Genomic DNA, 22,860 nt, shown 5'->3' with positions numbered 1-22,860 from the left:
GTGGGGGGGTGGGGGGTAGTGGTAGTGGTGGTAGAGTCAGGGTTTCTGCAGTCCCCTCCATTCATCTGCTTGTCCCTTAGCAGGATGCCCACAGCAGCTCTCAGCAGTTGTCCCTGTCTCCAGTCCATGCTGGGCCCCATGGGGCTGTGCAGGGCCTGGGAGTTCCAGATGCTTTGCTGCCGTGGGTGGTCAGTCCTGGTCCCTGATGACACCCTGCTGGTCCCCTGTGGGGTGGTCTGTCAGGCAGAACCAGCTGTCAGGGAGGCTGGTTGGGGACAGTGGTGGCTCACCGACCTGTGTGCCTGTGATGGAGGGAGGGTCTCCCTCTTATGAAATGGGCTCCTCGACTCCCCGCTCCCCTGAGAATCTAGGAAACACTAGCCTGCCCTGGCAAAGAGCTAGCACCATTTCTGCTCCTCACACACCCCATTCGTCAGTTTCTATCCATTATTGCCTCTGGCGAGGGTCACCTGTCTCAAACCTGCATATCACAACCCATGCTTCAGAATCCCTATCACCTTGTCCATCCTTGGCTAAACCCTTTCTCTTGCTCCAGTGAGCTGTGACTTTGCCCTTTTGTGACCGCTCTGTAGCACTTTCTCTTCTTTTTTGATAATACACTAACTGCACCGTGCTTTGGGTTACAGTTGTATATTTTTCTCTACATCACCTTGACCTGGTAAATAGAATCTCCTATTTCTCTTTGTGTCTCTCCGGTACCTTTCACAGAGCAAGCTCTCAGTACAGATTTGTTCCGCTGAATCGAGGGATGCATTTCTTCCATGAACGTAGGAATGGTGATGTCTGTTTGTAGAAAATATGGTCCTTAAGATGCTCTGTAAAGAGCAGGTTATGAGGTCAGAGAAGCTTGGGGAAGACTGAATGTTATGTGCATTCTCAGAACTTCATAATGCATAGGGCGTTAAACTGAGAGGTTCTACAGCAAAGCAGTTTGGTTAATTACCGTTAATGCCAGGAGCAGTTCCCCAGTACATCTGAGGCCAGAACCCTTATTGAGTTGAACTTATCTCAACATCACAAGGACTAATGGCTACAGAACATATGTTTGGAGATTCTCAAGTACACCTTTAGTGGTGTCATAAAGATTATCTTCCAGTGACTGTCTCTCTTTTTTTTTTTTTTAAGGGTGATCTAAAGCTACCCAAGGATGCTTACCCATCCAAGGATGCAAGCATGATTCTGCTTTCATCTATTTAATGCTCCAGTTTATTTTTCTGGTACCAGGTATTGAACCCAAGAGTGCTTAACCACTGAGCCCCATCCCCAGCCCCTTTTGTATTTTATCTTGAGACAGGGTCTTGCTAAGTTGCTGAGGCTGGCTTTGAACTTGGGGATCCTCCTGCCTCAGCCTCCTTAGTCACTGGGCTTGCACCACAGAACCCAGTGCTCCTGTTTATTTTTTGGCTTATGTACCTCAGACTAGCATTGCCTTCTGGGGGCCTCAGAAAGATTGAATAATATCAGCAACCTCCGACATGTAACGAGTACCTGCCTGTTTTAGGGTAACATGAATTCCGTAAAAGGAATAGAAAACCACCAAGAAGTCAAGAAGCCTCCAGGCCTGGAGAGGAGGCACTTAGGGAGGCACAGTGGCACTTAGGGATGCCTTTTCTCTTCCAGCCTGCTCCTCGTCTCCTTGTTTCCATGACGGCACCTGCCTCCCTGACAAAGCTGGATCTTATAAGTGTGCCTGCCTGGCAGGCTATACCGGGCAGCGCTGTGAAAACCGTGAGTATGCCTCCTGGGTGGAGCTGAGGAGCCTCGCCGGTGGGCCTGGGAGGGCTTTGGGGCTCTCGGGGTTGCTGTTTCTTGGTGTCTAGGACTCTCTGTCCAAGATGGCGCAGGGTGTGGATACAACTGAGTGGTTTCAGAAGGGCAGGGCTGCTGGAACTACCAACGTTTGCCCCTTGACATTTCTAGCCCAAAACTATTTCAAATACCCCTCAAAAAAGACACAGCAGTCTCACATAATATTCAGAGCTCAAGAACACCGAGGAAACAGTCAGCCGTAGAAAGCCACCGTTGTCAGCTCTCCTGTGGTTCAGAGTTTGAGCTCCCTGTCCATCCTAAGGTCTGAAGTTTGGAGTTGTCCTCCAGGGCACCGATGTGGTGTGGAATAGTCTGAAACCCTACATGGTCAATATGTAAGGTGACCACAAGCCCCAGTTTTCTGGGGACAGTCTCAGTGTTTGCATTTTGTCTAAATATAATAACATCCTCACTCACACTCAAAGCTTCCTGAATTGGGCGGCAAATAACGTGGGTATCCTATAAGGATGAGATGAGGTTTGTTGAGACACAAGCTAACGTTTTCTGAAGGACTGCTGTGCATTGGGAGTGTGGAGATGCAGGGAAAGAGGACGCCTTGCCTTTCTCTGAAGCAGCTTCTCCCGAGTTGGTGAGACCCGTTTCTTCCTCCTTTAGTAGTTCTTGGGCAGGCCTGGAATGAAACGGGGTGCAGGGGGTGGGACATAAGAGAGGAGGATCCAGCTGGTCATCTCCAGGACAGCTCTCCTTGTTCTCAACCATTCAAGTCCTGGCCCAACCTTCTGCCTGAGCCAAACTCATTCCTTCCCCTTCTCCTTCCCCTTCCCCTCCCTTCCCTTTTGTTTTAGGATCAAACCTGGGGTCTCCTGCATGCTAAGGATGCAATTTACCACTGAGCTATACTCCCAGCCCCTGAGTCATGTCATGACTGTAACATTGAACCACTCAAGTTCTCTAGTCTTATAGCTGTGCAATCATAACCCTCAGTCATCCAAACAGCAGAAACCAACTCAAGCAAATAATTCACTCCAAAAACAGGAAAGCAGCATGTGATTTTCCTCCACTATTAGACCCAAGAAGAGAGAAGAGAGACTTGAATGTGCTGCATGTGAACAAGCCTCTGACAGATCTAATCCTTGTCCTTAGGAAGCGTTATGCTGACGGCTGCACATGGTGGCACCATGAACGTCCAGCCCCTCTGTGTGGTGCCAAGGACTGTGACATTGGCAAAGAGGAATTTTAACCCAGTAACCAGAAATAATTGGTCGGGGTATCTGATAACTAAAACCATGTGTCTGTCCTGTGTGCTAATAGAAGTTTGAGACCCAAAATCGGTGTCATGCACTGAAACCATCACCCTGGGAAGAGAGGTGCAGAACAAGAAAAGTGAAAATTTGGGGAAGAGCTGAAGGAGTACAGTTTATACCCTGGGCAGGGTTCCTCCAAGCAGATCCTGAGACGGGAATGAGTGTACAAGTGAGGCTTCAAGGTCAAGCTCCCTAGAGAAGCTCATAAGGGAGGGGGACAAGGAATCAGGAAGGGAATGAAGCTAAGTAAGTGTGAGGTTTCAGGTGAAATCCCATCCCCAGTGTTGAGTGGTAGTGAGATCTGGAATATAAAGGAAGTGCAGGCTAGGGGACTGGGCTGTCCTATCCATATGACAGTGAGTCATTGGCTAAATTCCACGTGGAACGAGGGGACATGAACTGGGCATGCTGGCTTTCTGTGCAGGTAGATAATGTGGTTCTCATCCCCGTGGGCAGTTCTCTGAAAGTAGCAGGTGCAGACAATATTGCAGAATGGGGAGGGGTCCCTGACTATGCCACTGAGTTCTGCTGAAAGCATCCCTTGCTCTGGAGTGGCACGGCTGGTTTGAGTGGGACTCTGGGAGAGGCTTAGAAAATGATGCTCTGTGGTCCCCGCCTCATTTGAGTCTGCTGTGTTGTGTACAGGCAAATCAAGGAACCGTGGCTTTCTCTTTGCATCAAGAAATTGTATGTGGTGTGATTCTTCTCACGGCAGTTCTGGACCTTGACCCTTTAGATTCAAAGGGACATGGTGGCAGCTATAGTAGCTTAAAGGGAATGTTTAATGAACTCAAGGACTGACTGTACAATATGAGGGCTTTGATAAACAGGTAAAATTGCAAAGAAGTGAAACATCACCAAATAAGACCAGATGCCTTTAAGAAGCTGTTTTAAATCAGGAGAGGAAAATAATCCTTCCCAAAGTTATGACTAAAATGTGCATGGATAGCGTGTGAATCAAATATGGATTTCTCAGCATGATTATTCCACCAAGAAAAAATAAACATCATGAAAAATGAATGTAAAATAAGGCATTTTTGTACTGATTTGTAACTTGATTCATACAGTATCTGAAATCACTTTAAAACACCAGCATAGATGGGCAAGAGAATTCTCCCCTGCCAGTTTATATATATATAGTTCAAAAACCATAATTCCTCAGTACCGTGCAGTTACAGCTGGGTGAAGATATTCGCGGTGGAAATCTGATATGTCATTTGCTAGCATCCTTATGGGGGTCTGAATGTTTATTATTTTCTATAAGATGCAGGTTTATTTTTTTCCTGTTAGGAAGTTTGGCATGAGTTCTAATGCACTCCATGGGGGAAATATCACAAAAATTAGCTGTGGCAGTTTACCTTATGATTTTTGAACAGATCTTCGTCATTTTTTTTTCAGAGCAATCTGTCAGTTAGAAAAGCAGAAAAGAGAAAAAAAAATATTAATTCCGTTTTCCTCATGAGGATATCAATGTACTGGAACAATCTCTCTAGAAGGAATTCTTTCAAAATGAAGAAGAAACCCAAGCACTCTCAGCTTCCCCCAAACTCTCAAATGCCCAAATTGAAATGGGCAATTATTTTTAAAAATTAGTTTTAAGAGCACCGAGCTCAGGATGCACAAGATTTCTGTCTTTGATTTATGTGATATCAAATTTGATTATAAAAGGAAACCACTTCTAGATGCTGCACTCAAGTCTTTGTGGAAAATTAGATGCTCCTTTTTGCATATGAAAGATTCAAAGCAGAGGATGAAAAATGCCATTCCTCATCAGATCCAAAGCCAGAAGTGAGAACTGCACATTTCCCATGTAGCTCACCATGTCTCACGGTGGCTCTTGCAGCGTGGCTTGGTAGGACTCCGGGTGATTGAGTGGTGAGCTCTGGTGACCACTGTGTCCCATGATCAAGTCCTTTCAAAGGTCTTTCCTTCCTGATATGGCTCATCAGTCTCTCTATTCTCAGGAAAGTCCTTGATACAAGCTAACTTTATACATGTGCATGTCCCTAAGTAGGGTCCAATAGAAATAGATTTTCTACTTCCTTGCAGAAGAAACCAAAAATCAAATAATACAGAGGTGTGTGAAATAAAAAGAGAATACTATTTTCCCTGACCAGTCCTGGTTTCCAGGGGAACCACTGGTAGAAAACTGTGGACTTCTTTCTATGTTGCTCCAACCTAAGTCATGATTTCATATATCCTTATTTTAAGCCAGTGGCTTTGAGCTGGGGGTAATTTTGCCTTTCCTCTCCACCCCTGGGTGGCACTTGGCAATGCCTTAATCAATGCTGGTGGTTATAACTGTGGGTGAATGGGGGCAATTCTGGCCTCTAATACATGGAGACCAGGATGCTGCTAAACATCCTACAAGGGGCAGGACAGCCCCACCACAGTTATCTAGCCCAGAGCCAGTGGTGCCAAGGTCAAGAGTTTTACCAAAGTGGATTCAAGTATACATACAATCATTCAACTCATTTTCAATACCCATGTCATGGATATTTTTTCCAGATGGGTCCATGAAATGATTCCTGAGTATTTCATTGTATGCATGAATGCGCTATCATATATTCATCACATCCTCAAGATGGATTTGATATTGTTTAAAAATATTTTTTGCTATTATGATGAGAACTGCAATGGATATCCTATCATATTATTTTGTTCATATGTAGACATATTTTTGTAAGATAAATTTCTAGATGTTGAACTGTTGGTTCAAAGGGTACATGTATTTATTTAATTATTTGTTCTTTTTAGATATACTTGACAATAGAATGTATTTTGACATATTATACATACATGAAGTACAATTTTCCATTCTTGTGGTTGTACATAATATGGAGTTACACTGGTCATGTGTTCGAATATGAACATGGGAAAGTTATGTCTGATTCGTTCTACTTTCTTTCCAATTCTCATTTCCTCTTCCTTCCTCCATTCCCCTTTGTCTAATCCTATAAACTTCTATTCTCCCCTTCCACCCGCCTTATTATGTTTTAGCATCTGCCTATCAGAGTAAACATTTTGGACTTTGGTTTTGGGGGTTTGGCCTATTTCACTTAGCATGATAGTTTTCAGTTCCATCCATTTACCGCAAATGCCATAATTTCATTCTTCTTTATGGTTGAATAATATTTCATTGTGTACATAAACCACACTTTCTTTATCCATTCATCTGGTGAAGGGCACCTAGGTTGGTTCCGTAGCTTGGCTATTGTGAATTGAGCTGCTATAAACATTGATGTGGCTGCATCATTATAGTATGCTTCCTTTAAGTCCTTTAGGTATATGCCGAGGAGTGGTATAACTGGGTCGAATGGTGGTTCCATTCCAGGCTTTCTGAGAATCTCCATACTGCTTTCCAGAGTGGTTTTTACCAATTTGCAGTCCCATCAGCAATGTATGAGTGGGGGTACATGTATTTAAAGATTTGAGAATGATTGCCAAGAAGGTCATGTAAAGGCTTTACCGATCTACGAGATGAGCCATTCATTATAAGCACCAGACCTAGAAATAAGAATTGGGATCTGCATTTCAGAAACAAAGGTCTACTCTTGTCAAAATGGAAATGGGTGTGTTTTCAGGAGGTTCCACTGGTCTGAGGAGAGAGAGTTCTTGTTCAGACTTTGGGAAGTGGTGGATTAAAGGAGAAACAATCAGCAAGGTTTGGCCTCGTCCCAGTGGTCAAGAGGGTGTGAAAGGCCTGGGACACTCATCAAGGGCTACTACACCCCCACCCCCCAACTTCAGCTTCCCTAAAATGTTTTCCAAGGAGGTAAAACTTTCCTCTGCTCTTGAGTGACCTCCTCAGAACCCTGACAAGGGGAGTGGCCCTTCCTCAGCCTTGAAGCCAGACTCACCCCCTGCCAACACCCTCAGTGACCTCCAGCCTCCCTGGGCCACCATGTAAGAAACTGAGACCCCTTCTTTCCTCTGAAGTTTCCTGTTTCTTTGTATGGAACACAACGACAAAATAAGTCCTCAAGAAAATGGTCAGAGTCTTGTTTTGAAAAAGTGGAGAGCAAGGGATTCATCGCCTGCTCCAGTTTCCATGTTGTCTTTGTTCCTCTGGCCCAGTTGACGAGGCCGGGCTTTCCCCTGTGCATCCTAATGAAGGACGATGAAACGGGCTAAATCTTGGGGGCACAATGCTCACACTGCAGGCTCTGACGCGCCTTTGAACAAAACAAACCAGGCTCCACCAATTAAGGGAAAATGGTGAATCTGGATTCATTTGGGTTTTAGAGACCCAGAAGGTTTCCCACTGGCCTGTCCCAAGGACTGAGAAGAAAGGAGCCCAGGATGAGAGGCACACTGTCTCCTTGTGCTTCAAAGAGGTGCCCCGCATTTCTCATTGGAATAAGTGTTTAGGAACTTTGAGATTTTCATGGAAACATTAATGCTGATGCAAGTGAGATTGTTTGGAGACCCCTAGTGGGTAGCAATCATCTCTCCCACGACTGACAGGTAAATAAGGTGCTGTGTGCTCACTGGATTAATGCAGACGGTTCTGACATTTTTCCAATAAGGTATTGAAAAACTGCCTTTGTCTCAGGTCCAAAGACCTCTCTTAGCCTCAGTATCTGGAAGACAGGTGCATCTCTGACTTCTGCAAGATGGTGCTTGGAATGTGTAGTCAGAAAGATCTTGGATTGACACTGAATCTGAAATTGACCAGCCAGATGGTCTTAAACAAGTCATTTAACTTCCATGAGCCTCAATTTCCCCCATTTACAAAGTTTAGCAAAATAATACCAAATACCTATTAGGGTGTTTGTGGGACCCACAAAAGGCAGAGTTGAGGAATAAGAGCTGTGAATCTTATGACTGCTTCTGGCCCTGTCTTAAAGTTGTTTGAAAGTCTGGCAGAAAGCAGAGGATTCTCCAGATAAGGCATTATGGCAACAACACTAGTTTCTACAAGATGATGATTATGACTTTTTCAGGGTTCCATGGTTTAAGAAAATTCCCTTAAGACTTTCTGAGTTTCCTCTTGAGTTGACATTCACGGGTCATTGCTGGACCCTAAATATTGCTACCACTGCATCAGCCCACAGGCAAGAAAGACCTGGTTTTAAAAGGACAAGTAGATGTTGTTGGTGTTATTGTCATAAGAAATCCTGGGTCCCAGGGGAAGATATGCCCATTGAGTGTGATGACTGGGGAGCCTTTGCCACCAGGACAGCCTGGAGAGGGGGTTTTCAGACATGATAAATGCAATAATGTCATGAAGGAACTGGATTTGGATACTCCAGGCAAGGTCACCCAAAGCATTGTGTTATCTGACCAGCCTCTGTTCTCTCATGGGGTTTTGGTAGTCATTCATTTAACACACGGTGGGATGTGTGCCTGTCCCTGGTGGTTATTTTGGAGATCTGGGTTTTAGAGCATCAGTTTTGTATCTCGTTAGAGGGATGGGGAAGGAAAAGGAAATGAATAACCTGACATAAGAGGGTATAAGAGTTATGAGTGTAATTCCATGGAGAAGAGTCTCAGGGATCCATAGTTATTATTCACAAGCACTTAATGATCCAAAGCCTTCAGACTGGAGGAGCCCCAGGAAGACTATTAGCTGATAGACTGCTGACTTCATACACAGTACCTGGGGCTCCCACCCACTCATTCTTCCTGACAAGGCAATGAACCTCTGAACTCCTCTTGGTATATTCAGAGGGACACCATCCATTTGGATTTAGATCCAAAACATAAGAACTGTTACTGAACACAGTAGAAGCTGCCCTTTAACAATTGTCAAGGTGTGTGTGTGTGTGTGTGTGTGTGTGTGTAGCTCAGAGGGAAAGTTTTCCTTTTTTTGGATCAATGCTTGTTCCTAAGTCTACACAGACCAAGTGACATCTAAGTTATGAACTCTGCTGGGCTGCAGAGACTCTGTGGCCTCTTAACCAAAGCATTGCTGTTGCATGCAGGGTAAGGTGCTTGGGGTTGTCTTGTCAAGGGTGCATTTGGCTAGTCAGGGAGTATTTTAGCATAGCAGCATTTCTCCCAAATAACAAGAAGGCAGGAGAGGCCATGTAAACTGTTCTCTAGCCTGCATGCCTCTCAGAGCATGGGAGGGAGCCCCCTGGAGCATGGAAGGGCCAGAGCCTCCATAATTCTACTCAGTTTTGTGTTCATCAGCTGCTCCTGGTCAAGGCCCTCTTGGCTTTGCTTTAGCAGATGAGGTCACTGAGGCAGAGCTTAATGGAGGAGGCCGATTTTATTTGGGTCCCAGGCTAAGAGGTAATCCATTAGAGCTGGGAGGGGCTGTGTGCCCACCGCAGGCTGGGAAGAGGGCACAAGTTATAGATGAAGGATGAGAGCATTGCAGAATTAACTTCTGATGGAAACAAATATCCTGCTTTAGTTATTTTTTTTTTTTTTTTTTTTTTTGCCACTGGGACTATAAGACCCAGCCAGCTCAATTGTAGAAGAGAAGAAGTTTATTTGGGGGCTCACAATTTCAGAAGTCTCAGTCCATAGACAGCTAGCTCCATTTCTACAGGCTTGAGGTGAGGTGGAACAACATGGCTGAAGAGTGTGGTGGAAGGAAGCAGCTCACATGATGACCAGAAAGGGGAGGGGGGGGGGAGAGAGAGAGAGAGAGAGAGAGAGAGAGAGAGAGAGAGAGAGAGATCGCCATTTGCCAATACAAATATATACCCCAAAGCAAAGTCCCAAATACCCCACCTCCTCCAGCCACACCCCACCTGCCTTCAGTCACCGCCCAGTTAATCCCATCAGGTGATTAATTCATGGATTGGGTTATGACTCTCACAACCCAGTCATCTCTCCTTTGAACCTTCTTTAATTTCTCTCACACATGAGCTTTTGGGGGACACCTCACACCCAAACCATAACACATCCCAGTCATCACTGGCCCTGAGATGAACCCCAGCCCTTTGACAGAGGCTAGGGATCCCCCAGTTTTCCTTAAAGGCTCCTGCCTCCTGGATCCTTCACTACTTCTCTCTCTCTTGCTCCAGAAGGCGAAAGCTTCCTCTTCTTTAAGAATAGGACGTTCTTGCTGGTATCCATGTACAAAGAACAGCAATAGTCATTTTTCTCTCCATTCCTAATATAGACCAGGCTCCGTCCGTGCTTCATGGGACATTGCCCCCTTAGTTTGTCAACTTCCTGCATGGTAGGTACTTCTGTCATCTCCACTGTACAGATGCATCCAGCCAAACACTTCTGAGTGTCCATGAAGTGTACCAGGCACTGGGGAAACATGGCAGAGCTGCATGGCCTATATTTTCTCTGCCTTTGGGCAAAGCCATAGAACAAGCCTAATCTTAGCCCATTTTTAGTAGAGGAAAGGGTCACATGTTGCATAGTTTCTGGCTACAACTTCCTGCAGTGAAGGCCTTTGGTGGTGGCAACTGGGGTGGTGAGGATTACTGAGTGCATCTTTTATGCCAGACATTGGGAAGAATCTCCTCAAAGGACTTGGATGTGCCCAGCAGCCGAGGAACCTCAAGTTGAAATAGAGTTGTGTAGCTCAGGCCATTTTTTTTTCTTTTTTTTTAGTTGTAGTAGGACACAATGCCTATTTATTTATTTATTTATTTATTTATTTTTATGTGGTGCTGAGGATTGAACCCAGAGCCTCACGCGTGCCAGGCAAGCGCCCTATCACTGAGCCACAACCATTTCCATAGTGAACATTTCTTATATTTCAAAAAGTTAACTATGATTACCACAGGGGGACATTTCTTCCGGTAGTTGCCCTCTACCTTTCAGAGTTGCCCTCTCCCCTGGAGCTGCCTCAGAAACCTTCTGAGATTTGAAGAAACCCCAGGAACACTATTATTACCATAGCAGATATAGTAGGTGGAGAACCACTTAGGTATGTTACCTATCCTACCCATTCACTCTATCAAACAGGGATGTGCCAGGTTGACTGGGACCAAGGAATTAAATGACTAGAGCTTTCTGAAAAGTCGTCAAAGTTGACCTATCTCTTAGGCACAGGCAGTGTTAGCTATCCAATTAAATAGGCCATCCAAACACCGGAAAAGTAGTGGTCGAAAGACACAGTGTACCAGAGGCCCAAGACAATACTGATTAAGATCAAATAGCTAATTGTAAGCCTCAGCCTCCAAATTGCTGCCGGATGAATAAATAGCAGTGTGTGCAATCCAAGCATAATTTCACATGGGTAGTGTCTCATTCACACCCGCGGAGGGCTGGAAAGCAACACAGAGGCAGAATGCCATTGGCTGGAAAGGGATGAAAAGAGATTTCAGTGCAGATGACATCATCAGTGGGTGTCATTATTCCTCGTTGGTGAAGACCTTCTTGTGAGTAAAAAAGTATTTGGTTTTGTCTAGATACAATTTGAACTCAAATATAGTTTAAACAGGAGAAAGTGAGGAAGAGTTAAAAGGCCATCTGAAGGTTGTCTCTGAGCACTGGCCTCATGTTCAATCAGGTTTCCAGAGAGGACAAAGCCCCAATGAGAAAGTTAATGCCTTTTCCAAACAGAACCACAATTCTGTCACAAGTGGTTCCCTTGATTGTGGTGATGAGTGAGAATGAGTAGATCCCAAGAGTATGCTAAGAATAGAGACGAATGTCCCTCCGTCCCTGGCCCCTGCCACCAGCTCCATCATGGGGTGATGGGCTCTGTTGACTTTGGCCCTGTTTCCCTTGCTAATTCTCAGATAATCTTACAGCTCAGAAACTCAGCTCTTTCTAAAAAGGCAGAATAGGATCATGACTTACTTTTTCCGCTCAGCTGGTTATCAGGCTGACATGAATATTTCATTAACATACAATTTGCCAACAGAAATGTATGCTTTTTACTCACAGTTTCGTAAATCGCTGCAAACCATCTCCAAAATCCAAGAGGACATAAGCAATCATAACTAGGTTAAAATTATTTAGAAGCAGAAATAGGACAATCCCAAAGAGAAGACCAGCAGATGGAATAGAGATTGAAAGAAAGCAAACACAGGCCCCTTTAGAGTTGCAAAGATTGTTAATTTTATTCTGAACTCTCCCTTGCTCTCCTGTGTCTAAGGGTGAGTACTGGGGAAATGTTGAACATTTCTTTTTTGTAAATTATAAAAATATTAATATGCTTTGTTACTAGATATTTCTAAAAACTAGATCCTTCCCCTTCTCATACAAAAAAAAAAAAAAGTGACTGGTCTTGTTTATGCTTGCACTATTCCAGTGTGTGCCAACTCAACTGACTCCTGCCCTCATGTTCCTTCAACCCTGTCTGAGACCTTCTCCAGCTGTGAAGACCCTCTGGCCTATGGACATCCCGGAGGCATGTAGAGTTAGTACTTATCCCATCATCCTTCAACAAAGGATTGATGGTGCTCCATAGGTGAGAACTGGTATCTTGCTCCTTGAGTGGGATAACAATGAGGCATGTCCCATTGTTTCCCAGAGTTGCTAAATGGCACTGATTCTCAGTTCCCCCCCAGTGATCACTTGCATGATAACTTAAGAAATTCACGGTCTTTATTTTCCCTAGTCCACTGTTGGCCCTTCCTGGGATTGCCACCAAGATAAACTGCTTCCACTCAAAACCTAGTCTCACGTGCTACTGCTGGGGGAACTTAACCTCAAACACCTCTCTGAAAGTGTATTTCTTGAAGAGCTAACTTAGTAGAGCCTAGAGAGCTATGTTAGCCCTGGTTCTCCAGAGAAGTAGAACCAATAGGAGATTCATCTATGTATAGGCTCACCTGACTATGGAGGCTGAGAACCCCCATAACCGAGACGCAGGAGAGCTAGTAATTTGAAGGCTCTAATGTAGAGAGTCAGTGGTGTAGATTCCAGTTCAGGCATGAAGGCCTGGGAATCAGGAGCCCTGAGGACCGAGTGTGGATATCCTGCTCAGCCAGCCAAGCAGAGAGAGAACACAATGTTCCCTTCCTCCATCTCATCCCTTTGTTCTATTCAGGCCCTCAGTGAATTGCATGCTGCCTACCCACATTGGAGAGGGTAAGCCCTGTACTCATTATACCAGTTCAAACACTGGTCTCTTCTGGAAACACGTTGGGAGACATGTCCAGATATAATGCTGAGGCAGGTGTTGGGGAGCCCAGAATCTAGTCATGTTCTCCCAGAAGATCAGAGATCACATTCAGCTAAATCGCTATTTGGTGGCTTCTCTAAAGTTTTAGATAAATCTTTGATCAATGATGAATAACATAAATTTTAGGGGTTAGCCTTATCTGAAGGTTTCTCAAAATATGAATCATCTGCATTGCTGATTAAAAAAAAACAGTATTAGACTCAGGAATTTATATAATTCATATAATTTATATAATTTTATTCTGACCTCTCCTTTACTCTCCTGTGTCTAAGGGTGAATACTGGGGAAATGTTGGAATTTATAATCTGTATACACCCCTCCCCCTCCACACACACACCTCTTCTCTAGGGTCAGGGAGTGAGTGGAGATACCAGTGATGTTTGGAGAGAGCCAATAATAAAGATTTGTTTGAATGCTCATTTAGCCCATTTAGACAGCAATTGGAGCATGGCTGCTTCCATCACGAAGAAGCATCTCTCTTCTAATTGTCTCATCTTTGGCTTTATGCCCTGATGTACTGGCCGCACTGCCATAGCTTCACCATGTGCCCTGGTTGAGTGGTGATCTCTGTCTAGTGACTGAGGGAGAACACAAATGTGATAAAACTGGGAACTCCAATTCCAACAAGGCCCCTGTGGTTAATCTCAGCAGAAGCGTCTAGATTAGAACCTGGTTCCACTTCACCCGGCTTCCTATCTATAGATAAGTGGTTTTCTGTCACACAACACAGCAGGCTCAGACAGTTCAATCAATCACACCCAGGGACATCTTCACTGCAACCAAGGCCACAGTCAAATTTCACGCTTGACTAGTATTTGCTGAGACCCCCCCCCTACCCTATTTTAATTTATTTAAGGACTCTGTGATCACCTTTATTTTATTCCTTGGTTAGGGTCCTATCTTCTGATGTACTTTTAGAAGCACAGGTAAGAAAGGCACTAGTTAGGATAAATTAATGCTAATGAAAAACATTATGTACATTCCCCACCCCCACCCTGTGGGTTCTCTCTTTTTTTAGGTGTGTCAGAGTGAGTTGAGTCAGCCTGAGGAAATAAAACTGGATTTCTTATAATAACATTCCTTAAAATTCTAATTAAACGATGAGGAATTTATTTGATTAAGATTTATTTTTTGGACCAGGGATTGAACCCGGGGTGCTCAACCACTGAGCCACATCCCCAGCCTGTTTTATCTTTTTATTTTAAGACAAGGTCTCACTAAGTTGCTTAGGGCCTCACTAAGTTGCTGAAGCTGACTTTGAATTTGTGATCTTCCTGCCTCAGCCTCCTGAGCTGCTGGGATTACAGGTGTCACCACCATACCTGGCTGATTGAGAAAGATTGTCTGGTAAGATTCTGATCTGAGGAATAAGTTGCTGGAAGGAAAGTATCCAACCATTTTTGTCTATAACTGCCTACAGGAGGCCAAGGAAAGCCTTGAGATATCTAAAGTACTTTAGTGTAATCATCCTGGACCGATGTCACTTATATTTCTGGGTTTAAATGAAAAAGTCCTATGTTCAAGATAAAGAAAAACCTCTTCCCATGTCCTGTTCTGCCGGGAATAGAGGAGGTATTCATTAAACACTTCATGTGAAGGCAAAGGGATCAGTCAAATCAATAGGCAGCAGCACCTCCCCAGTCCTTCTCTGAAAGGTGGACATGCTGGCTTCCAAAAGGCAAAGCAGCAACTGGACTCTTTAGTTCCTAAGGGGTTATAAACAGCTCCTGTCTCCAAATATGATCTTACAGCTTGCAGACCTAAGTAAAAGGAGAAAACAAATATGCATGGGGCGGGGCTAGTGTATCATATTAAGATTTTAGATTCATTTAGGAAAATGTATCACTTTTATGGACGGGAATATACTGGTGAACAGAGATATCATGGAAAAAGACGTCTATTGTCTTTCCACAGCCAGAAGGTGGGTCCACTCCCTGGGTTAGGGATGAAGAATGTGGACTTCCTTTTGTCACATTCAATATTACTTTTCTGACTAGAGGGAACAGAGAAGCTAAATTATTAGTGTGCCCTGAAGAACCACTTTTCCTGAAGACATCTGCATGTTGATCTGATAGACTTTCTGAGGTCTCCATCGCCATGTCCCCTGCTCGCAGACCCCTGGACCTAGCCATCTCCACTTGGTGCCTTTGTAACAGGTATTGCTGTCACTGTTCCATTCAGGGGAGAAAAGGATAACATTTTATTTGCTTTAAATCATCTTAAATCCAACTCTAAGCCCCATAATTCAGGGAATCAAGAGAAATTCAATTTCAATCATTGTTGAGTCCTCTTTGGTACCCCAGGATTGTGAAAAGAGTCTTGTACATGGACCATGCCAAATCCTCAAGGAGACTCCTCTGATGGTAGATTCTGGTCTGCACTGTTTGCTCTGAGGAATCTCATTGCCTCAGATCACCTGTTCCCTTCAGGTACAGCAGATTGGCTGCTGTGGGGCTGGGCTGGAGCCCAGGAGCAAGCATGGAGGCTGAGTGCAGTCTTAAGGACCAGCCTGTAGCTGCCTGGCCCAACAGCCTTCTCAAGGCTTCGTCACCACCCAGGAATGCTGAAAGGCATGTAGGCACCACATCCGGGCTGAGCCCACTGCCTCTCTGGGGCCTCATCACAGACACCAGTGCCATGGAGAAGAAACTGAGAGGCCCTGATGTCCAGCTAAGAAATCGATAGAGCTTTGCTGGGTTAGTTTCTCCCCCAAACAGAACCTGAGTCAAGCCTATGGGCCCAGGCGATTCACTAAAGGGATTACTCCTGTGATTAACCAGCAAGGAGTTGAAGAATCAAGATAAGAAAGAGGAAGACATCAAGCAAGAATATTTTCAAGTAATCTTCTACTCAGCCCATCCCCCTTGGGGGTTCTGGGAATGTAAATCAAACCTCAAAGAACAGGGATTGGGTTCTTCTATTTCCACATATTGGCTACAGGTGAGCCTGGGGTGGGCATGGGAGGAGGACAGAACTCTAGGTATTTTTTTAGCCCTCCCTCTGGATAAGCGGATGGCCATGCCCAAGGGCACCCTCTGAAGGCTGCAGGCCCCAGCTGTCACATGTCGAAGGTGAGGGATGGGTGACTTGTGAGTCTAAGGGGACGTGGCTGGGACACCAGTGATGGTGATGACAAGAGCCATCACAAAACCTTCACGTGAGCAGTCAGGTGTGAAATCACATGGGAAGTGAACTCACAGCAAACTCCCTCATTCCGTGGCCCTGGGAAAGAAAACAGGGAGAGAGAAGGCTTTCTTGAAATGCTTACTTGAAACAAGACCCCAGAGAAATGTACCTCTGATGACTGCTGTTGTTCATGCAGTGGCATGTGGGGGCTAAACTTAGTGTGTTAATGTCCCCAGGCTGAGTTCCAAAAGTAACAGGGCAATGTGCTATTTATTACTAATCATGCAATCTTTTATTTAACAAAGCAGGAGTTTGGTGCTCCTTCAGGCCAGGGATGCAGATATTTTAAATTCTCAATTGGCTTTGCCTGAAAATATCCATCCCACTGAGGAGAAATGAAACCTAAAGTCCTTGAAAAATCAAACAGAAAGAATCATGAATCTGTTCAATGGGGAGATACAAAGGTTTCTAAAAAGAGAACACATAGGGGGGAAAAATCATTTTGAAACCTATCCACAGGGAGGAGCTCTGATGAGATGCAGATAGTCTATGTACCCACCAGGTAGATGTCAACTGGGAGAGAGAAGGAAGGATGGAGAAAGTTTTAGAATTCTCTTCAAAAAACATCACAAGGGAGTATGCAAGCTTTGGAAAGTACAGAAAATGAAAGAGAAAGAATAACACTCAGGGGCTGTTTGATATAGGAATATAATTTTAAGGCTTTATTGTGTAAGATTAAACAAAATAAATGAACAGACACCCTGGTTGGTACCCAGAAGTCTGAATCAACACAGTTTTGGAAGTTCATCACGGGTAAACATTACCAAAAGCCCAGGAAATAGAGCGGAAGGCTGTGTTGTGCTTGAATAGGTCTAATAATGAGCTATTAAGATTTCTCTCTGGAGTGCTCTTTAAGGTGTATTAAATTTGGGGAACTGGCTTTTAAAGGCATTGAGTGCTTTGTAAACAAAGGCAAATGAGGGAAAAGGAAACTTTGTGTTATTTCTGTGACTCCTCAAAACCAGCCCAGCCAGGTAAGTGTCATTATTTTGTTTTACAGTTAAGAAAAGCAATGGTTGGGGAGGTTTAATGGTTCCCAGCTCTTAGTTTCTTAAGTACAAGATTGAAAAACTTTCACTCTTTGTTTCTTCTACCCCTAACAACTATTTAATAAGTGCCTGCTGTTGTAGACTCTGGGGAACCAGATGAATATTTGAACTCATATCTATCTGATCCTAGAGGCCAGTATTTTTTCTACCAGAGTCTAGTTACAAGACTTATTTAAGAGATTTCATGCAAAATTGTATAATGTGATTATACAAAATATTAAAGAGATTTGCATGGACTGAGAGACAGTTGGACCAAAAAACAAGGCATAAAACACTGTATGCTAGATTTAGATGTTTAATGGAGAGCACTCAAAAATATTTTGTTTGATTTTTTAAAACAATAATAACCAGGGCTTGGGTTGTGGCTCAGCGGTAGAGCGCTTGCCTAGTATGTGTGAGGTCCTGGGTTCGATCCTCCACACCACATAAAAATAAATAAATAAATAAATAAATAAATAAATAATAAATAAAGGTATTTTGTCCAACTATAACTAAAAAATAAAATATTTAAAAAATAATAAAAACAGAAACAACAATAAAAATGATATAAAAACAAACTTTTATGATTTTACTTTATGATTGTAAAACTTGAAAAAAAGTATAAAGAAGCAAAATCATTCTTAATGTTATCAGTAAAGATAATGACTACAATTGTTATTTTATTTTAATTTTCACTTTTTTGGTGACTAGAGATTTAACCTAGGGGTGCTTTACCACTGAGCTACATTGCTAGCCACCCCCCCCCCCCCTTCCCTTTTTAAAAATTTTGAGACAGGGTCTTGCTAAGTTAATTTGGGCCTCACTAAGTTGCTGAGCCAATGATCCTCCTGCCTCAGCCTTCTGAGTCTCTGGGATTACACGTGTGTGCCATCATGCCCAGCAATGACTGCAAGTATCGGAAAGTATGGTTTTCAAATCCCTTGGTCTGTCTCCACTTTGGTTGCTTTAAAACATTCCCATGTATCTATTTTTTCATTTTTGTCTGGTTTGGGGCTTTATGAATCTGTAGGTCAAATTCTTCCATGAGTACAGGAAAGTTTTCATCTATTATCTCCTAGCACATTGTTTCTGACCATTGTCATCTCTCTTCCTCCTCCTCCATCTTCTTCTTCCTCTTCCCCTTCTTCTCCTTCTCCTCCTCTTCCTCTTCTTCTTCTTTTTCTTCTTCCTCCCTCCTGCTCTCCCTCCCTCCCTCTCCCCCCCACCTCCCTCTCCCCCCCACCTCCCTCTNCACCTCCCTCTCCCCTCTGTCTCCTTTCCTGGAATGTTAATTATGTATTTCTTTACCTTCTCACTGTGTCCCATGAACCTCTTAGATTTTCGAGTACATTTTCACCTTCTTGTCTCTTTCAACTTCATTCTGAAAGTTTTCTTATAAGCTGTCTTTCAGTTCTATTTAGTTTGCTATTAAATCCATCCACTGAGTTCTGTTACTAAATTTTTCAGTTTTTGATTTTTTTCTTAGGTTATTTTTTTTCTCCAGCATTTCTGGTTTTCTGCGGAAGTTCTCAATCTTGTCATTTATTGCTGGAATGTATTCAGTGGAGTTATTTATTTTTTGCATTTTTTAATTCATTTTTTTCATTTATATATGACAGTGAAATGCGTTACCATTCTTATTACACATATAGAGCACCATTTTTCATATTCCTGGTTGTATACAAAGTATATTCTTAAGTAGTGTCAGATGACCACTTTGCTGGACCCTTTATAAATCTGATTCTGTTGTCTATATTTCCCTTGATTTTCAGCCGTAGTCTTGCCTTGTCTTTGTCAGTTGGGGCTGCTACAAGACAATACCGTAGACTGAGTGATTTAAACAACAAACATTTATTTCTCACAGTTCTGGAGGCTGGGAAGTCCAAGATCAAGGCGCTGGAAGATTCACTGTCTGGTGAGGGCTGCTTTCTGGTTCATAGATGGCTGTCTTCTTGCTGTATCCTCACATGGAGGAGGAGGGAGAGAGAACTCTCTGAGTTGCCTTCAATAAGGGCAAAAATCTCACACCACCAGGGCTCCGTCCTCATGATCTGATGACTTCCCAAAGACTCCCTCTCCCTAATACCATGATATCGGGGCTTAGGATTTCGACATATGAATTTGAGGGGGAAACAAGCATTCAGTCCCCTGAACACTCCATTGGATCCTAACATAGAAGCATTACTTGCTCTATCCTAATGATGACATTCCACAAGCAATAACTTAAAACCAAATAATAGTTGTCATAGTTCTCCATTCTAAGATATTGAATTTAAGTTGTACAGAAATCTCGGTGTGAAAACTACACTTATGACCTGATTTCAAAAATGTCAAGTTATAAAATTGTATGCATTTAAGAATTGCAGATGTTTAGTGACATCCTTTACCCTTGAACAGAGGTATTTGTGTATTCCAAGTTAATTTCTCTTTAAGACTTCTTTTATAGCCTCCTGAGTGAGAGAAACAAAGGACCTGGATTGTCCTAAATCTTTATCTCCAAGGGCTCAAGAACTTTCCAAAGTTCCTAGTATTTAAGCCCACATTAAATACTGTGTGTGTGTGTGTGTGTGTGTGTGTTCCATGAGAACCCTGCTGTGGCAGCCCAGGGCATGGGAGACTAGCAAACCATGGAAGAGCTTCCTTTCAAGGGGAAGACAACCCCACTATCAGGCTCACCTATCAAAACCATCAGTAGAAAAGACTTATCTTTTGCTGAGGGTGATGTAGCTGCAGTCTCGTTCATTTTCTCCCAGTATTCCAGCAATGGCCTTAAATATCACCCAGTCTTTTTTGACCACGAGCTGTAGTAAAGCTCAAAACAAATAAACAAGGACCTACACTTGAACTGCATAAATCATAGCCTCTCGATAGGCAACTGGCCATAGATTCAAACACTTGCCAGAGCCAGGCAGCCTGGTGAAGAATGCGGCTCCCAGGTGAACAGAGAGCCATTTCTCAGCTCCAGATGATTGTCGCTCTGGGGGAGGCAGGCTGGGAGACTGAAGACCTGAATTGTGTGAGAACCCAGTGAGACCTATTTTTGTGTGAATTCTCCCAAGTTTTATGTTGGCAACTAGTTCCATTATTTTAAACGTACAGGCAGGATACACTACGTTTTTTATTGTGGTCTCTGAGCCCCAGTGGTCACCCTCTGGGATATATGTTCAGACTGAATGCATCTACTAAAAGAAGCTGGCGCCATCACGGAGGTGACATGTACTGCTTCCTCTCCCTCCCACTCCCATCAGAGAGGGATTCCTGAAAATACAAGCACTAGGGTTTTCTGAGACCACTTGAAGCATAAAAAAGCCACATTGCCCTCTTTATACCATTTTAGTATTTTAAACAGTCTCGCTCAGTGAGGTCCCTTTTTTTTAACACTTAAAATAGGAGTTTTGGATTCACCCACCAGGGAAATCACTCATATTACATAATCCCCAAAGCACACAGAGTGTTATTGATCATCTGCCACATGGGCTATGGATAATCCTAGAGGAGACAAACCAGTCAGTTGGCTAATTGCAGCAATCTTGCCAAGTTGCACCCGGTAAAGTTGTTTATTTTTAATTCTTGAATGTTTTAAAAGCGCTGTTTAAAAGAAGATTCTTTTCTTGCCTGGAGGCAAGCAAGTAAGTTGCTTGGAAGATAATTGGGACAGTTATGGGAAGGAAAGTACGTCAAATGCATAACTGCATTACACGAGAACTGTTTTATAGGAATGAGCCTGTGTCTTAGAAGAAATTATTAAAAAGAAACCAGGGAAAATGATAGATTAGTGCCCAAATTCAGTTGAATTCTTTGGAGAACTCACTCTCTTTCCTTAGACAGGTCATATTCAGTATTGTGCCATTATCTGTATGAGAAAAATATGTAACCTATCTATTAGAATTTTTGCAGATTAAACCTAAATCCTGTTCAGTGCTCAGAATGGCTGGGGATGCCTTTTTACTTTAAGTCATTAAGAATATTAAGAATATTTAGTATACAGATAAAAAGTTACATTTGGGCATCAGGGGGAATTTGTAATATTTTTGCAATGATATTGTCCTCTAGTAGTTTTAACTAAAACTTGAAACACTTTTTTCTTGATATGAAATACAAGATCTAAATTTATTTCATATATGTATTTTTGTTGTTAAGCAGTTCTACTTTTTTGTATACAACATGAATAGGAAACTGAACAGTCTAATTTAATTGCTCAAGCAATAGGAAATGAGGGAGATAATACAACACTGAAAACTAATAATGCCTGTATCCTGATCATAAAATCTAGGTGAAATATTTTTCTTGTCCAGTCTTGCCCAGCTCCTATAATTTGAAAAAAAAAAAAGAAGAAGATCATAAGAGTCAGATTTGTGTCAAAGTTGTTTACATTTAGAATGAAATATTTCTCCATCTAAGAATAAATCATTAAAACAAGGAAAGACGTGTCTAATACATGCATTTGCTATTATGAGATTTCTCTTGGTAATTCTTTTGCGCACACTGTTAGCAGGCTTGTTATCACTGTATTTTTAAATTCAATGAAATAATGAAAAGATTCTATTCCAAAGTTAAATGACTCAGACTTTTAACAGTTCTTCTTTTCTCTTGTTTTTCACTTTTAGTCCTTGAAGAAAGAAACTGCTCAGATCTTGGGGGACCAGTCAATGGGTACAAGAAAATAACAGGAGGTCCTGGACTGCTCAATGGGCGATATGTAAAAATCGGCACTGTGGTGTCATTCTTTTGTAATAACTCCTATGTTCTTAGTGGGAATGAGAAAAGAACTTGCCAACAGAATGGAGAGTGGTCAGGGAAACAGCCCATCTGCATAAAAGGTAACTTATGGGTGTTTCAGGATCCTATAGGGGTAGATGGAGTTACTGTGCTTTTTGATAGCTTTAATGCATTATTTTAAGCCCCTGTGTGTGTGTGTGTTGGAGGGTGGGGGGTCCCTTTCTCTCTTAAGTTTTCTCCGGAACCACATTATCTATTAGATTGGAAACCATCCCTAAAAATATTTGCTTCATTTTTCTGGACTTAGGGAAGACCTGCTTACTGTAATCACAGCATCTTGAGTTGATGGAGGAGAGTGATATAGTTATCAGAACAGTTCAGGAAAAAACAATAGGGCTGAGGTTTATATATGCAGATCCAAGGTCAAAACTGAATGGACTCATCTTCCCTGGCTGCCTATGTTGGGATCGGTGAGACCAGTTAAGATGTTTCAAGACAAACATAGTAGATCTTTGAACATTCAACAGACAGCTGTAGGAACTAAATGGATAGTTCAGGAAGAGGAGAGAGGGAACTTCTTGAAATAGAGATAATTGCATGAAGCAGGTAGAATTGGGGCCTGTCTGGAAAGCTGGGGAGGATTTGTAGATGTGAAGAGGAGTCGGGATGACATTTCAGATGGAAGACAGAGGGAAATTACAGAGGTGTAACTTACCAGGCATTGGTAAATGCAAAGGGAGGCAACCCAGGCAGTAAACTGCAAAATGTAAGTTGGAGC

At 42.9% G+C, this 22,860-nt stretch overlaps 1 protein-coding gene across 3 annotated transcripts in view; it reads left to right on the top strand.

Annotated features, from left to right (window-relative positions):
• Pamr1 (peptidase domain containing associated with muscle regeneration 1) overlaps positions 1-22,860 on the top strand; it is a 78,165-nt gene that overhangs the window by 46,699 nt on the left and 8,606 nt on the right. For 2 of the 3 annotated variants that reach the window (XM_048788593.1, XM_015477781.2), the window contains 2 exons: positions 1,642-1,749; positions 21,971-22,183. In XM_048788593.1, the coding sequence (XP_048644550.1) occupies positions 1,642-1,749; positions 21,971-22,183 (321 nt within the window). Of the gene's footprint in view, positions 1-1,641; positions 1,750-19,227; positions 19,279-21,970; positions 22,184-22,860 lie in introns of all 3 variants that reach the window. The other variant, XM_015477782.2, reaches the window with a different exon arrangement.

This window comes from Marmota marmota, unplaced genomic scaffold (assembly GCF_001458135.2).
Source record: "Marmota marmota marmota unplaced genomic scaffold, marMar, whole genome shotgun sequence".
Taxonomy (NCBI): Eukaryota; Metazoa; Chordata; class Mammalia; order Rodentia; family Sciuridae; genus Marmota; species Marmota marmota.
The sequence above is the reverse complement of the archived record's forward strand: the minus strand, read 5'-3'. Positions and strand labels throughout refer to the sequence as shown.